This window comes from Dermacentor andersoni, chromosome 8, assembly GCF_023375885.2.
Source record: "Dermacentor andersoni chromosome 8, qqDerAnde1_hic_scaffold, whole genome shotgun sequence".
Taxonomy (NCBI): Eukaryota; Metazoa; Arthropoda; class Arachnida; order Ixodida; family Ixodidae; genus Dermacentor; species Dermacentor andersoni.
The window spans coordinates 70093778-70109849 of record NC_092821.1 but is presented as its reverse complement, the minus strand read 5'-3'; the positions used below and the strand labels follow the sequence as shown (position 1 = coordinate 70109849).

The following is a 16072-nucleotide window of genomic DNA, read 5'->3' as shown; positions in this document are numbered from 1 at the left end:
TGCTTATTACAAAGTGCTCAGAGCAGAAATTCAAATTTATCCGCATGTATATTTCCATATTATTAATTTTCTTTTGGTGTGGTGGCCTTAGGTCAAGGAAAGAATTTTGATCACCTGCAAAATGGCCAATTAGTTTCATTTGAAAGCTTATTGCAGTTATTACGCATTATAGTATCTAGCTATGCAATAATATTCACTTTCTGCCGAGCAGTTCTTTTTCCATTGTCTCCGGAAACAATAGAGTGGCAGCACTGTCAATCTCCTGAACTAATGGACGTACAAGAAAAATTATTGCATATTTGAAATCAGCACGAATAAAATTTGGACACAAGATGCGGGAAATAATCTCCACAACCCATGTCTCCCCTTAAGAGATTTGCGAGGTACAGTGGAACCCCGATTATATGACTTTCTCGGGACCGTGACAAAGCATCATAAAATGCGGGTGTCGTAAAATCCGAACATAAATTATGCCTATAAAAATACTACTTATTTCGCACGACGGATTTACGAGAAACTTCAATGTAAACTACTGACATACTCTGCAGGGCTTGGAAACCCAAATTACCAAAAAAGTAAATGCGATAAGAATCGGTGCTGCAGTACAGGTACCAAGCGTGCTTTATTCAAACGAACCTTTACGGCACTCCACTGCCCACTGCCGCGATTCCTGCCAGCCGGCGCGAACATTAAAAAAGTCTGTACTTTTGGACCTTGTTTGATCCGTGAACCAAGAGCTTTCGCTCGAGTTGGGCAATGTCTAAAAGGAGGCCTTCTGCGCCGTCGCGTGAACAGATGAAGTTCCGGATGCCGTCTATGTGCTGTAGCACCTCGGCGAACGTGGTAGGCACAGGCACGGCTTCTGTGGCGTCGTCGTCCTCCTCATCCAATGTCGCAGCGCTGTCGGCACTAGGCAAAGCCTCCTCGATGGCGTCATCCACCGACACCTCGCCGCAGATCGCAGCGTAGTCGTCAGCCTCCACGTACTCGTAGAAGGTCGCGGTGAGGTGTAAACCCTCGAAATCGTCGTCAGCGAAGCCTGCATCGGCCTCGAGCGGCATCAAGGTTGTTGCATCCCCAGCAGAGCAGGCGGTCTCTCGCTTAAAGCCACAATGCTTGAACGAGTTAGTGATTGTGTTTCGCGACACTGCGTTCCACGAACTGGCAATAAAATGCATGGTGTCAAGCACAGTGATATTTTTTTCCGACTCGGTATGCTCCATAGCCGCCAGCTGACGCTGCACTAACTGCTTGCGGTACCCCTGCTTGACGCACTTAATGATGCTGAAGATTCGGGTATCTTAAGGTCCCGGGCAATGGTGGTGTTCGTGGCTCCATGCCGCTTTTCCGCTTCCTCGATAATATTCAGCTTATCGCCGAGCGACAGAACTGCCCGCTTTCGGGACATGGTGCGTCGCGTTGCTCCACATAACTCAAGACCTCCGCTGAACGCTGGTCGCTAGGGTTACGACGAACACGTGCGATAAACCTAGGCCACTCCACACTACCTTGTCGGCGATCGGCTGCTGGGAAACTGGAAGGAGAGAAACGCTTCCCCAGCGTGACGAGAGGTGACGCCACCGAGAAGAGAGGGAGAAAGTGATTGTGGAGAAGAAAAGGCGCTATTTGAGCACAGCGAGCGTTGCAAACAGCTGCTGGTGGGGGAGAGAAAAATTAACGCACTTCGCGAGGGTCGTCACGATGGTCGTCGCATATCACGGGTCAGGCGTAAAATTGCATCAGATAACTGGGGTTTTTAATGCATTGCTTCTATGGGGACTTCGTCGGGACTGCGCTAATCCGTCGCAAAACCAGGGGACGTATAACCGGGATTCCACTGTACTTGGTTGGAAGTGAATGTCTTACTCAGTGCAACTACATTACAGTGAACTGAAAGGGCGCACTAACTATACGTAGACTGAACTGATTGTTCGAGCTGGCCTGTAAAAAAAATAAAAAAGTTAAGGGTTCTCCTTGACTGGAAGTTGCTTTCCTTGCCTGGATTCTACTTTGATACAATGTTGCCACCGTGACGACACAATCGCTGTGTCGTCACGGGGCAACCATGGTGACGCTAGTCATCGAGAGAGTGATAATGGTCTTGCTGTCAAAGTTTTGTGTTGTTCCTGTCCAAAGTCATAGCTGTGAGTTCCAAAGTCATTTCAACAGCCATGTGAGGGCTCATTGGGCTATCACTGTTGATGCTGGCTCTGAGGTTCTGCCTTAGTGGCCTTTTATTACAATTTTGTTATTGTGCAAGTGATGGTGGTGTGATGTAAAGAGTGGCTCAGCTGAAATTCCATTTAACCCCTTAACTTCCGTGAGAATTGGAAAAAGATTGATAGAAGTTTTATTTTCTTTTGTCTTTATTTAGTTTCTTCTAAAAAAAGATACCAGAAATGCCTAATGTGCTTTTACTGCTCTTGTTGACAAAAGAATAGCAAAAGAAATTGTGTTTTATTTATTAATGTCAGAATTGCAAGGTAGTGCAACCTTTGTCATGACGAGTTAACTTGTCATCTGCAGTTTAAAAGGGTGCTGACATTTATATAGGTTTTTCAGTTCATTGCATTAAATTGATCCGGACCTTGAAAACCACAGAAAAGAGTGAAGCAAGCCTCAGAGTGCTCTAAACAGTCTAATAGCTTTCCGATGCTCCAGTTTTGCATTTTTTTTTTGCTTTTTTGCCTTGATACCCTGATGCAGAAGACAATCGCATGCCAGCAGGACATAGTGACGTTCCTTGCACTCGCTACTGCTCGCTTTGTCAGCTGTTGGGCTGTTACTCATTGCACGGCCCGATTCAGCAGCATAACAAACTATTGAGCAAGGCGGAGCGAGTGCAAGAACGCCACAATGTCCTGCTCCCACCTGCTGCCTTTTGCATCTGGATGCCGCAACACATACATCTCGTTGGATACCAAAGCCGAAACTGGTCTGTAGAAAAGCCATTTTAGTAGACTGTTTAGGATGTTCTGAAGCTTTTTCTGGGGTGTCAACGCCATTGTGGGGGCTTGGGCTAACATGCCTGGGACTGGCTGGATTAAGTCTAAGGCGACATCTAGGTGTAGCTCGTCCCCACTCTCCAGTACATGCAAAGGGGTGCCACAGTGAGTTCCGCTGACTCACCGGCAAGGCATAGAGCCAACTCCAGTTACGTTAAGGACGAAAGGGGGTTTATTACCTGTTATGTACGAAATAGACATCCAATAGAGGGGTCACAGCACGGGGGTGGCAGTCGCAGACTACGGGTGAAAGCTCTTGGGAAGCCCACTCAGCCACACAGGCTCTTCCGAGCTAGGTTCACCACGCAAGACGTGCTCTGCTCAGAAAGGCACGGGATCAAGTGGATCCTCGTCTCCGACAGCAAAAGCACCAAAGGTGAATCTGCTGTGCGAAGGTGCCTACGCGCCTCATATGCTAAAGGAGAGAAATGCTGAGGAGAGGGCGAGAGGAGCTCGCTCTTCAGGCACTGTTCATATGCGTGGCTCATGGTGTAACATGAGGCGCGTGCACAAACAGCGGGCTTTGCATCACGCCAGCGCTAGAGGTCGTGGGGGACGTCACGATCCGAAACAAGCCTGGAATGGCGTGTCACCAGCGATCGCACGGGCAAATGGCTCAAGTTGCATGTGAACCAGAGACGGGAATCCGAGGTGTACCCACAACATTTAATGCAAACAATGAAAAGCAAGAACTGTCGTATCGATAGTCCTTGAAGATCGATTTCAGTAACGACCTTTCTCTCAAGGCCAAGCTGTGCTTTCTTTCTCATTCCTGCCTTTCTCCTGCTTCTGCTCCTCCTTGACAAAGAGCTAGACGCTTTCGCACTGTTTGATTTTGAAAAAGCTAGCTGTCACTAATTCCTCGGCGCTTTCGCAGCTGCTGAGCAGCAAAGAGCTGATTTACGGAGTGCTGCTGCTGCGGTCATGTGGTTTTTGGTGTGCATAGTTCTAATGGCACAACTCAAAGGGCACTGACAGAAATGTGTTGGTGCATATGATTTTTACCCACTAGATTTCTGCTAACCATTTAAATCATGGCATAAAGGTGCTATTCCTTGTTTCAGCGGGAAATAATTAGTTAAACAATAATTTAATCTGAACAGTCCTGAATACATGCCAAGTGGGGCCTGGGTTTGAGCCGAGGGTGATGTCGTGGAAATTGTGAGTTGTAATTTCGTGGTGCCACAAACTGCCAATTTATGCACCAATCGGCTTGGTTTAGTGGAAGCAGGATAGATTGTGTAACCATGGAAACAAAGCTGAGCACATTGAGCAATCTCCAGTGCACCGCAAAGTCAGTGCTATTGTCTAATCTCAATTGACACATACCCTTGTTTGGCGCACAGGTCCCCATGCTGCATTGATTACTTTTGGCAGTACTGTCACTTTCAGCGAACAATGGTTTACCAAGCCAGCAGGCAAAGCAGTTTTTGCACAAGTGAGGCATCCTACCAGATGTTATGGCACGCTAAAGTGAAAGTAATCAGTAGAGAGTAGGAATCAGGGTACCTCGTCAAAAACCCCAGGTGGTCGAAATTAATTCGAAGCTCTCAGCTATGGCATCATTCGTAACGCCTGTGTTGTTTTAGGATGTTGGGTACCATAATCAGTCCATCTATTTCAGCACGAAACCACAGTGCATTTGGGGTAGATATTCAGCTTTCGCTCTAAAGGATTATCTAGTCCATTCTTTTGTGCCAGAAGGAATTTAGGCTTCCAGCTGTGATTGCTGGCCTGACAACTATCTGTTACAGCAAAAAAAAAAAAAAAATAATGTGGCAAGAATTTGTTATCAGTACCAGTTCCACGCCTGAACCTGTAATTTCTCCCTCTAGCTTTCTCATTTCTTGTCCGTGTTTGCATGGTCATTTTTCTCACGACTTCCACCAAGAACAAAGAAGACAGAAATTTACAAGTCGTAGGTAAGGGCTACTTAGGACTATACTGCATTTATGCCATCCTCAGGCACCATGAACTCCAATCAGCTATTTTACTTATTCCATAGGCAAGCAGGCCACTTTACCAGTGATGGACCAGCAAGAGCACATTCACTTCATGTGCAGGAGGCACAGTCATTGACAGATTTTTTAGACCTACTTGATTATTGAAACATGCCAGTGGTAGCACCACCGTCTCCAGAAAACTAACGTGTAATGTGTATAACTGCGACCATAATTGCTGACGTGATCTGCGGGCATGATCTTGCAAAGATGGCGCTATTCAGGTTGTCATCGGTACCCTTGTGTTTGTTGGTAAGGTGCATTTATGGTTTTCCACCTGCTGTATGGCAGCTGCAAATAGATCTGCATCCACTCTGCATGAAACCATAACCACCGTAATATTGGCCACCAACATTTTGCAAAGCAGCACTGGTTAGGCCTACCAACAAGTGTGGCATATAGAAAAATTCACTGCTGGCTTGCGTGGTGACGGTCGGCGAGTATTTGCAGGAAGCTTGCCGCTAATATGCTTGTACAAGTGGCTTATTGGTCATCAGATCTGAGATCATGCTCATGAGTTAAGTCAAAGGCCTTAGAAGTGGCATTTGGGTCTGTGGGCAACGAACCGGGAACTACTGTGAACAGGGGAGCTTTACGAAGGTTGTCTGCAAGCGTGAAATTGTGAGATTGTTAGGACTTGACAATTTTCATTGTGACTCGAGACTCTCGAGACTTCGGATGCTGATTTAGTGGAGCACACGATGACCGAGAACTTTTTCACAGAGAGGGACATTACTGTGTTATTTTTTTTTCCCTCCATAGATGTGTCTCATCCACAGTACCTCCATATTTTTTTTGCACTCTGCAGTCCTGGATCAGGCCTGACAGGTCAAAGCCCACGCATCCCTCACCGGCTGGGCAAGAAGGCCGCACCCGCTGCTCCAATGGTGCCACAGCCACGGGACCGCAGCTCCATCATCATCGGGTCTGGCCAGTCGTCTAGTGCAGACAGCCGTGCCGGAGCATCGCTGCCCACTGGTGGAGGAACCCTCGGCCGGCCACGGCCGGCGGCCAAACCGCAGATCGCCGAGAAGCCAACCACGCTGCAACGCCGCTCCCTTGAGGGCGTCGTAGAGGGAGGAGCCACAGTCGCGGGAGGCACTTACTCGACCCTGTCCCTGGAACGCCGACCAGGGCGGCACCAGGTGGCAGGAGCCATGATGCGACCGCAGCCGTGCGAGCGGCCCTCTGTGCCCCCACCGGAGCGACCCAAGACCGGAAGCCTCGAGAGCGCGAATCGGAACCACGCCCCGGAGGCCTCCGTGACTGCGTTGCAACCGTCGCCGCGAGATGCCGAGAGGAACAATGACGCAACCAATTTGGGAAATGGCCACGCTAACAGGAGTGGCCAGCAGCCTCAACAGCAACAGCAGCAACAAGCCCATTACCCTGACAGTAGACTCGAGCACAGTGCAGAGAAGATTCTGGCTATGTCTGCAGACAGCGTGATGTTTGTCGCAAGGAGCAACGAAAATGGAACCACTGGCAGTAACAGTAGCAGCAGCAGCAGTAGCATTGTTGAAGGTGCAGGGAGGAGGGAGGACCCTGGAAGGCGCAATTCTGGTGAGAGGCCCTTGTCCCTGGACCATCAGGAGATGCTGTCATTTGCAGACGAGTCTGACTCTGAAGACGGCAGTTCCATTCTTGTGTCTCCCAACGGCAGTGGCTCTAATGGACCAAATGTCATGTGGAAGTCATGCATTGCTAGCCTTCCTGGTGATGAACATGGTACTGGACCTGTCCTCCTCCGGCGTTCACCCTCCAAGACAAATGGTGTAGCTCCAGAGCGTCCCCAGCCACTGCAGACAATGTCTGGCTGCAGCGACGCATCGTCATTGCCCCGTCAAGCAGACGATGCCCGCTGGAACTTTCTGACAGCAGCCGAAGAACAGCCAGTTCCTGAGCGACCGCCGAGGTCAAGTCCATCGGCAGACACATCAACGTCAACCTTTACGGGCATGTCGGAGATGAAACCATCGAGGCAGTCGCCTGTCATGGACGCAATACACACTACAGGCCCTCCACCAGACCTCATTACGTCTTCCGAACGACCAAAATCTGATCCATCCTCCCCAACTAAGAGCAAGCTGGAAGGTGGTGCTCCCAGCCCTGTGCCGATCATGCCAGAAGCAACTCGTCTGTGACGTGCAACAGTCCAGCTTGAAAAACATTGTTTGTTATTACCCTTTCCTATTCCTTTTCTCTCTGGGAGCTAGATGCTTGCCAGGGGGCATAATTTTGTCTTCAGGATGCTGTTGAACCTGTCTGCTGTTTTCGTTTACTGTCCTTTCATCCAGAAGAACACTGGGAACTTTGACATTTATTTTGATTATTATGTGCACAGGTACTGCTATGCACATTTCTTCTGAGGTGTCCTGCTGGTTTCGAGCTTGCTCATGATTGCAGCTCACGGGATACCGGGAATTATTTTTCATGGTCAATTTTGTTCTTTCCTCATGTGCATTGTCAAGAAGCAATGACAAGTTCTCTGGGCGTGCTTTTGAAAATGCACTGAAGGTTTGTGTGCTTTTGTAAAGGTGCAACTTCCCATGCTCTCTCAGGCGGGCTGACGACATAATAGCCTGCCGCTGTAGCATGGCTTGTATGGAACGACTGCCACTCTTTCTCTTTTCTCCCAAGTGCAATCAATGAATCGTGAATCAATCACGGGTGTGCAACTCAAGGAGCACAGTCATGGAATGGTGCAAGAAGCAGGTCGGACCCAACAAATGGATGTGGCATCAGATGCAACTTCACGGGCTCGAGTATAATTTGTCGTTGAGCCGTGGTTGTTGTTAGTGTCAGTAAACGTAGTGGATTCAAGCCCTCAGGGTGTTACTTCACAACCTTGTTTCAGAGGAATTTTAGGTTAGAGTCTTGGTCGTTCGAGAGTACAGTCCTTGTTCGTTGGATTAAGCAACTTTTGTATCAGTACTGTGCTCTAAAAGCAAGCGAACGGATCAGTTATGCTAATTGTGGCGATTTCTCGTCACAATCGGTCGTGCGGATTGTACACATTGATTTTCTGGCGCTGTGTGAAGCTGTGTGGAATCGTCTCACTTCAAAGTCATAGCAGTCAACGTATTGTCATAACCACATCTAGTTTGGCTCTGTAACCTTGTGTAAACTTTTGGACAAAGCAATATTGCCAAGTCAGCATGCTGCATATATACCAGTATATAAGGGGTGCTCAACATGTTGCAACATAGTCCTGGTTTTTTCCTCCTATTCTGGCAGATGTATGCAGAGTTTAATTGAATGTTACAGGAAATGCTTAGGCATTGTACCAGGACTTTTAACACGCCCTGGTAGCTTTTCCAAATGGAGATCATAAAATCGTGAACCTCGTTGTCTTGTTGCTATTGTCATAAGGAAGACGCTTCTTAAACTGGCTGGTAGGAAAGTGCTATCTACTGCAGTTTAAGGAAACTTATACTGTAATCGAAAAATTGGATCCACCAAGTAAATTTGTTTGAAATGGCTGCAGATACAGCAAAAGAGATGCAGCTAAATTCTCAATATGAGCTTGCTTCTAAGGAATGCTGAAATCCATTTCAAACTACAACAGCAGATGTCTGCCGTTTTACATGCAGGATTGCAAGACTACTATAACCTTTTGGACCCATGAGAGATTTAAATTAAAAACAAAGTTAGTCATATGAAAGGCCCTGTAATAAGATGTTGTCAGTCTGAGCAAGCATCTCAAGGACTGTTTTTCTACATTTCGCTTCTTCATAGTTTAGGAGCGGTCAGGTATGCTTCCTCGTTGTGCTAGTGTGTTGTTACGTGGGTGCTTGCATTGTTACTGTGATTGTTTTAGAGTGTGTTAGCGCCATTTGTTTCTGCACTCGCATCTGTTGCGTTTGATTCTCGTGGTGCAAGTTTTGCACATGTGAGCCGGGTGACTTGAATTTTATCGAAGGGCAGAGTTTCTCCACGTGTGGTTCGCTGGTCCCTTTCTTCCTTTTTCCTCAAGACGGTCACAGTTTAGTCCAGGTCTCCGGCGACTCAAATTTGTCATTTTCGTTAAAGTACTAGCATGTGAATGTCCCATGTGTCGTCTCTTCTATGTTGGGAATAGATTCCGTCGTGCCCTTATTTGCGAGAAAGTGTGTCATTGAATTAAATCCAAGAAAGCGTTCATTTAGACTGGGTGCGCAATGCACACAGTGTTCTAAAGTTTACGCTTGTCTATTTGTGTTTTGGTGCCAAGGCGGCGCATTAAGAACAACTCTAAGTTAAGTCTTCTCTGGGTCCTCCTTTGACGGCCAACAAAGGACTGTGTTCCCGCCCTGTATATACATTTTTTTCAACACGCAGTTCGTGTACTTCCTCGACCATGGCATGTATGCTGCGTCATTTCAAATTCGGTTCTGTTGTCATAATGGATGCTGCACGTTTTTGTTGATTCCACATTGGGCCTCTTGTACACCGAAACCATGATGACGCTAGTCATCGAGAGAGTGATAATGGTCTTGCTGTCAAAGTTTTGTGTTGTTCCTGTCCAAAGTGTGCTTTCCTTTTCTTCCTTTAGTCCATCTAAGCAGAGCTTGGGAATGTAAATTTTCTTAAATCGGCAGAGCCTATTTAGAAACCTGACTGATAAGCTGACTTTCAGTGGTGAGATCCACAGACAGTAACCTGCTATTCGGCTAATATTCTTTTTTTTTCTGTTGCTTTATTTTTTATTTACAGAATAAGGGCTTCTGTTATTGTCAGGTGGATGACTGTGCAGTTGTTGGCTTTCATGATCATTTTGCACCAACCATGTATGCTTGTTTGACACACTGTTCTTTTTTTTTTTTTTTTTCTCGTGAGGATCATAGAGGTCCTTGTGTTGATTGCCCTTGTATTTGTTCCTTCACTTTCAGTTTTACGTACATTGCAATGCTAGTCATCGAAACGTCGTGATGCAAATTGTTCTTCCTGGCGAGCAGGATGTGCTCACCGCAGGCAGTTTGTTATCATAGTTGAACTGCCGAACAAAATGTCTGATCCAACTTAACAAGCTGCTTGTCGCTAGGTTGGAGCCTCGTGCAGTTTTATGTGGAATCACAAGTGTGAAGAAAATGGGAGAACATCTGTGTGTGTGTGTGGGCTTGATTATCCTTCTTTTGTTAAAATGTTGCACCAGTGTATCACAAGTGCGCCATTTTCTTTTTTGTCATACACATGTGACGGAAGGTGACGCAAATGCTGTTGCTATTAAAATTGTTTGAAAGTTATGTGTTGGCCATTGATTGTTGAACGCATACGGCAGTACCTACGAGTTGATCTCGGCCGTCAAAGAAAGCTTTGTGCTCTGCAACGTGTTGCTTTGAATCAATTAACTCTGGGGTTTTGACGTGCCAAAACAACCATTTGATTGTGAGGCATGCCGGGGTGGGGTACTTCGGATTAATTTTGACCACCAGGAAATCTTTGACATGCCCCCAACGCCCGGGACACCAGCATTTTTGCATTTTGTTCCCATCGAAATGTGGCCTGGATTTGATCCTGCGACCTCGTGCTTAGACGTGCAACACCGTAGCCGCTGAGCCACTGTGGCGAATGAACTTCTTGCCTTGCGGCGAAGCTGTAAGGCACGATGTCGCGAAACTTCAAAGAGGCTAAACAGATGACCACTTCTACAAGGTGACACGAGTATTATTGTAATAAGCTCGATTGGCAGACCCAGAGCGCATTCGCAGCTGTGCTGTGCAAATGTAGTGATGCTGGCAGTCGCCGCCAGTTTCCTGCTTGCAAATAACTGCTCGAAGCATAACCAAGTAGGCTGTCCAGGCCGTTTGCACTGCGGGTGTTGCCAGGGGCTATCTATGCCTGCCTCTTTCATCTCGTGCATTAGGCCGGTTTATCACAGTAAGAAAACTCTGGAGAAATGACAGTTGTAACTGTGGCTATTGCTCAATCTGCCATGCCCTGTCCTTAATGAGAAGGGCATCCAAGACGCTCAGATTTTCCGTTCGTAATAACCATATCCATATAAAATGAAGATAAGGAAGCCAAGGAAAGCATAAGAGAAAGTACTTATTTGTAATTTTAATTGACATAATGAAGTCAAAGAAGCCCTGTCCTGACCGGCGTACTTGCAGGGAGCTGTGGAGTAGTGGAACTGGGCACGCGATCTGTCTTATTAAAGGGCCTCTCGCCATGCCCCATAGAAAAATTTGATTATATGCTGCAAGTTCTCGAATTCACGTGTTACCACGAGCGACGTCACACTGCGGACACGGCTACGTAGGCGCAGGCACACGAGTACGTCATCCTCCGGTTTGGAGCGCGGCGGCCGCGAGGAGAAGGAAAAGCGGCGTTCGGTTTGAAATTTCAGATCTTTCCGCGGTGCGTAGCGACGTAATACTTTGCAGACACGATCGTTATTGCTCAATGTATGCTCTGCGCTTGTCAGCTGAAAATGGCCAGACTTGGTGAGAGGCCCTTTAAGACGAGCGCGAGTGCTTTTGTAGAAGGCGAGATCGCCTAGCGCAAGATGCCTATAAAGTTTTGTGCCAGATACTATGCGCGTCGGATACGACAGAGAAACCGGAGGATCGTTTCCTGTCTGCAAAACATTCTGGTGATGCCGAGTTCTTGGGTTGTCGCCGATATCGGAAAGAAATGCGCTTTGGACTAGCACGAAGTTGACGGGAATCCGCAAAGACTGCGAAATGCTCCTGCGCCGAAGCAAAATCGCCGCAACCATAGAGCGAAGGAAAAAAAGGCTTTTCGCGAAGTTTTCGCGAAACGCGTCGCCGTTTCTAACCCGTTTAGGAAGCGAATGGCGTTCTAGACTTTTCGCTACGTTTTACCTCACCTTGGCAGCAAGATTCGGGCGTTATCTCGGCGGTCTTGAGATTGGTTCACCATATTGAGATAAGGCCTAGCCTATGGTCTCGCAAGCACCTCGCGACGTCCCTGCAGCGAAACGGTGGCGCCATCTGGTGGCGCGGGGCGTGTTTGCAAGCGGTGAGTTTGCAAGGCGTCTCCTCTTGGAACGAATTTTCGGATGACACCAGTTGGGAGATGTGCGCCATCAAACTCGCCGTAAGAGGTGCATTGTTGTTCCACTTGCTTTTTTCACAAGCGCTCTTTCATGTAATGAGGCACAAGTAACTGGAACACCCGTGTATCTCGGCCTTCACTTTGGGAAAAATATCCAAAGTGGTGTCATCCTGGAGATTCATTTTAAGTGGATACGCCTTGCAAACTCACCAGCTACAATTCTTACATTGCAATATGTGTCGCAAAATAATTAGGACGTTAACAGATAATTTTTGCTGATTAGATGAATATGCGTTTCGATTTCGCGTACTAGTAAAAGCCCGCCTCTTCGAACAATCCAGTTAAGGGACAATAATTGTGCTGTATGCCACAGGCGACAAGGACAACAGAAAGGCGCACTTGACGTTGTGTGTCAAATGCGCCTTTCTGTTCTCCTTGGTTTACAGCTTGCGTTATAACAAAATAGGAGATGCTGTATCAATAAGCCCATCGACTTCAGTGACGTAGTAACGAGGGGGGGGGGGGGGGGTCGTATACGTCTGAAGACCCCTCTTTCCGCTGGCTTGACTGGGCGTAAATGGTAAAGGATGCTCCGGTAACCAGCAGCACGAGCTCGTGTGCCATTGAGCTATTATTTCTTCTTTGTTTAAAGATCTTTCCGTCTCCCCTTACCCCTCTCCCAGTGCAGGGCAGCAAACTGGATATCTATGTGCCGCTTAACCTCCCGGCCTTTCTCATCTCTTTTCTCTCTCTCATGTACCAGATGTGCCGCACAATTGCCGGCTGCAGCTTTATCAACATCCTACGTAATAATTGCACGAATGTGCGGGCTAAAAAACTTCATTCGCCAAGTGGTCGCTAGACCACTCGCCTTAGTGGAACGTTTCATGTATGGTGCGCTCATGTACCACCGTGGTTTGCATGTCATCAGTATATGTAGACAGTGTTCCGTTTATATGTTTTGTGTAAATGAGTTTTGTATCAGTTTCGCGGCGTTGAATAAAAACACTGTCTCCTAGTCAGCCAACCGTCTCTGTCATTTTGTTGCTGTTGTCACGGTGGCGTCCCACAGGGCGGGGTATTCAGCCCTATTCTCTTTAGCCTAACTCTGGTTAACCCTGATGAAATATTACCCAAGACAATTCACCTATCAATGTACGCTGATGATATTTTGTCTTAGGTCTTCTGCGGCGACTCGTCTTCGAGCGCGCGCAAGAATTCAGCGGGCAGCCACCCGATCTTGTTCGTATCTTCGCAAACAAGGCTTTAGTGTGTCCATAGAAAAATGCGCGTTAATCGCGTTTACGCGCTAGATTACCAGAAGTCTCGCCGCTTCTTGGATGTGATTATTGGCAGGGACCTTTCATGGAGCCCCCACGGCACCTACCTGAAGCCGATGCTAATTTCGATTGTACATAGAATGTGGTTCCTGTGCGGAAAAACCTGGGGCACGTCGGTACGGTCCATGCCACAGCTGTACAGAGCACTGTTGCTGGGCTTCTTACGGTACAGCTTGCCGGTTTTGGCGAACACATGTAAAACAAACATTCGCACCCTCGAAATTTTGCAAGGCCAGACTCTACGGACATGTCTTGGACTACCGCAACAATCATGATTGCTAGAGACTACTTGGTTCCAACATGTACAACGATTGACAGCCTTACAGCACACATTCGACATCTGTGTCGCGTACCCAGTCACTATGTTGCTGCTTTGCAAGCACAAGGACCTCAGCCACATTTTCCAAACTTGTTGCGACACATCAAGGCTACCTTCCGTCGGGCTCTACACCAGCTGCAAGGCCACTGTTACCCGTCTGGTGCCTACGACAGCCATAAATACGCCTCATGATTCCGGGAATTGCGAAGAAGACCTGTAAATCAACAGTGACTCTACGTCAGCTCACACTGTCGTTACTGAACGAGGCACATGAACAAAGAATGCACATTTACACCGATGGATCTGTCTCAGCCACCAGCTCCACACGCGCTGTTTTCATCCCGGCCTTAAAAGCGACAATTACGTTCGAAGTGTCCCATATAACGACTTCTACGGCAACAGAACTTTGCTGCTCTACGTGCCGCTGTCAATTGCATCACACAAGCCAAACCTCGAAAGGGGGTCGTCTCTGTGACTCCAACGCAGCCCTTCAAAATCTGCAGTTAGCTTTACGACTTAACATCAATACCCATGTACAACTGGTGTTTGAGACCACAGGTTCTCCATCAAGCCCTCATAAACGGACATGACGTCATCTTCCCATGGCTTCCGGGGCACTGTGGCATCGTCGGAAATGACCTTGCTGATGACGCCGTCCGGTCAGTCCATAAAGAAACCCTGACACTTCCTATACTCTTATCAAGGACAGACGCTGCGAGGGCTCGTTTACTTGCTCGGACCAACACTGAAACTTTGTGGAACGCTCCGATTTTCTCCAACCGCCGTCTCCACTGGCTGGATCCTAGATTGAAGCTGCATGAGATTCCATCGAACTTCTCCCGCAGTGATGCAACTTTACTGTGCTGCCTCCGGTTAAGGGTGGCTTTTACGAAAGCCTACTCATTCCTTATTGCAATGACCGACACACCGATTTGTGACTCGTGCACATGGGAAGAGACGATCGAGCACGTGTTGCGTTTTTGCAATCTCTACGAGATAGAACGCGACGTTCTCGGAGGGTGTTAAACCGATTAGATATCAGACCATTTTCAGAGACTTAGATTATCGGACCATGGCCCCAAGCGTCGCAGGTTTACAAAGCGACGCGGGCACTGCTACGTTTTATGAAATCGACTTAAGGTATGGACAACCACACGTATTCACACTGATAATACCTTCTTCCCTCCCTCTCCTTTCTTTTCTTCCCTTAAACTCCTTCTCCTGTGTAGGGTAGCAAACCGGACGTGCGTCGGGTTGACCTTCTTACATTTCCTTCCTTCTTTTCCTCCTCCTAACCCCCTTCCTCCTGTTCTTGTGTGACTTCATGTAACAAATACAGTGTCCTGTTTCATCTGCACGGAATATTACAAAAAGGTGAATTTTGTGAATATATCTCCCGATATTCTATCAGGTTATGTGTCTTTGTGGCCACTGGGAACTCGATATCGTGCAAAATATGGCAGATAATTAATAAGGATATAAATGACTGCCTAATTAGCAATTATAGAGGAAACATTGCAATTCGGGAATTAAGGACCCAGAGTCGTATTACTAAACAAAAACTTATCGAAACAAAATCGTCTTGGGTGCTAGAGCCTGCAGTACTTTGGCACTGAGGGCGGCCCAATATGGCAGTTGCGAAAGAAATATGAAATAGTGCACCAGTGACGTCGATCTCTCTATCCTCTCCGTTGCGAGTGCAGACCAACACAAGCGCAAGCTTTCGCTGGCACGGGCTTCATCGCGGCCCTCTCGTATTTTGCATGGCGACGCTAGGAATCGACGCGGAGCGTGCTCTACTTCGTCTTCAATCTTGTGGTCGTACCGCAGCTCGGATGATCACGTTCGCCAAAAGCAGCAAATAAAGAAAGGCTTTATGGATCAGAATGAAGAGAACCCGTAATTGTCATAGCATTGGCACCTGCTCAGCAAAGGAAGCAGGTGGCGTTTTCTGATAGGATGACGAGATCAGCGTCACTAACACGTTACTTAATTTTCGTGGGGGTTCAGGGCTGGTGATAGCCAAAATACTGCACGCCGTAGTACCTACGACGATTTTTGTGACGTTGTTGTTGGGCAACGTATGACTGACGGGCTTCAATTTTGCAAATGCAATATTGCCTCTAAAATTAATTAAAACGCTATCTGTATTGGCTGCCAAGCCTTACGGTCTGACAGCGGATGTGCAAATGCGCTTATCACAAGTTATCAGTGCAGCACCCTGTGATATTCGGTGCAGAAAATAAAAAAGCGTGTATACCTGCTACTATACCTGCCTGTATACCTGCTACTATAGGGAGCTCGGCCTGCTCCTTATAGAATTTGTCGAGGGATCAAATACATCAATGATGACTGCATTTTAATTGCCAAAGATGTTGCAAACGATTTCTTGAGCGCTACGCACTGTCA

At 47.4% G+C, this 16072-nt stretch overlaps 1 protein-coding gene across 1 annotated transcript in view; it reads left to right on the top strand.

Moving 5' to 3' along the window:
* The window catches only part of LOC126538867 (uncharacterized), a 144464-nt gene extending 134234 nt beyond the window's left edge, over positions 1-10230 (top strand). Inside the window, exon 16 of the mRNA XM_050185591.3 lies at positions 5814-10230. Within this exon, the coding sequence (XP_050041548.1) occupies positions 5814-7149 (1336 nt within the window). The 3' untranslated portion in view covers positions 7150-10230. The remainder of the gene's footprint in view (positions 1-5813) is intronic.
* The last annotated feature ends 5842 nt before the right edge of the window (positions 10231-16072 follow it).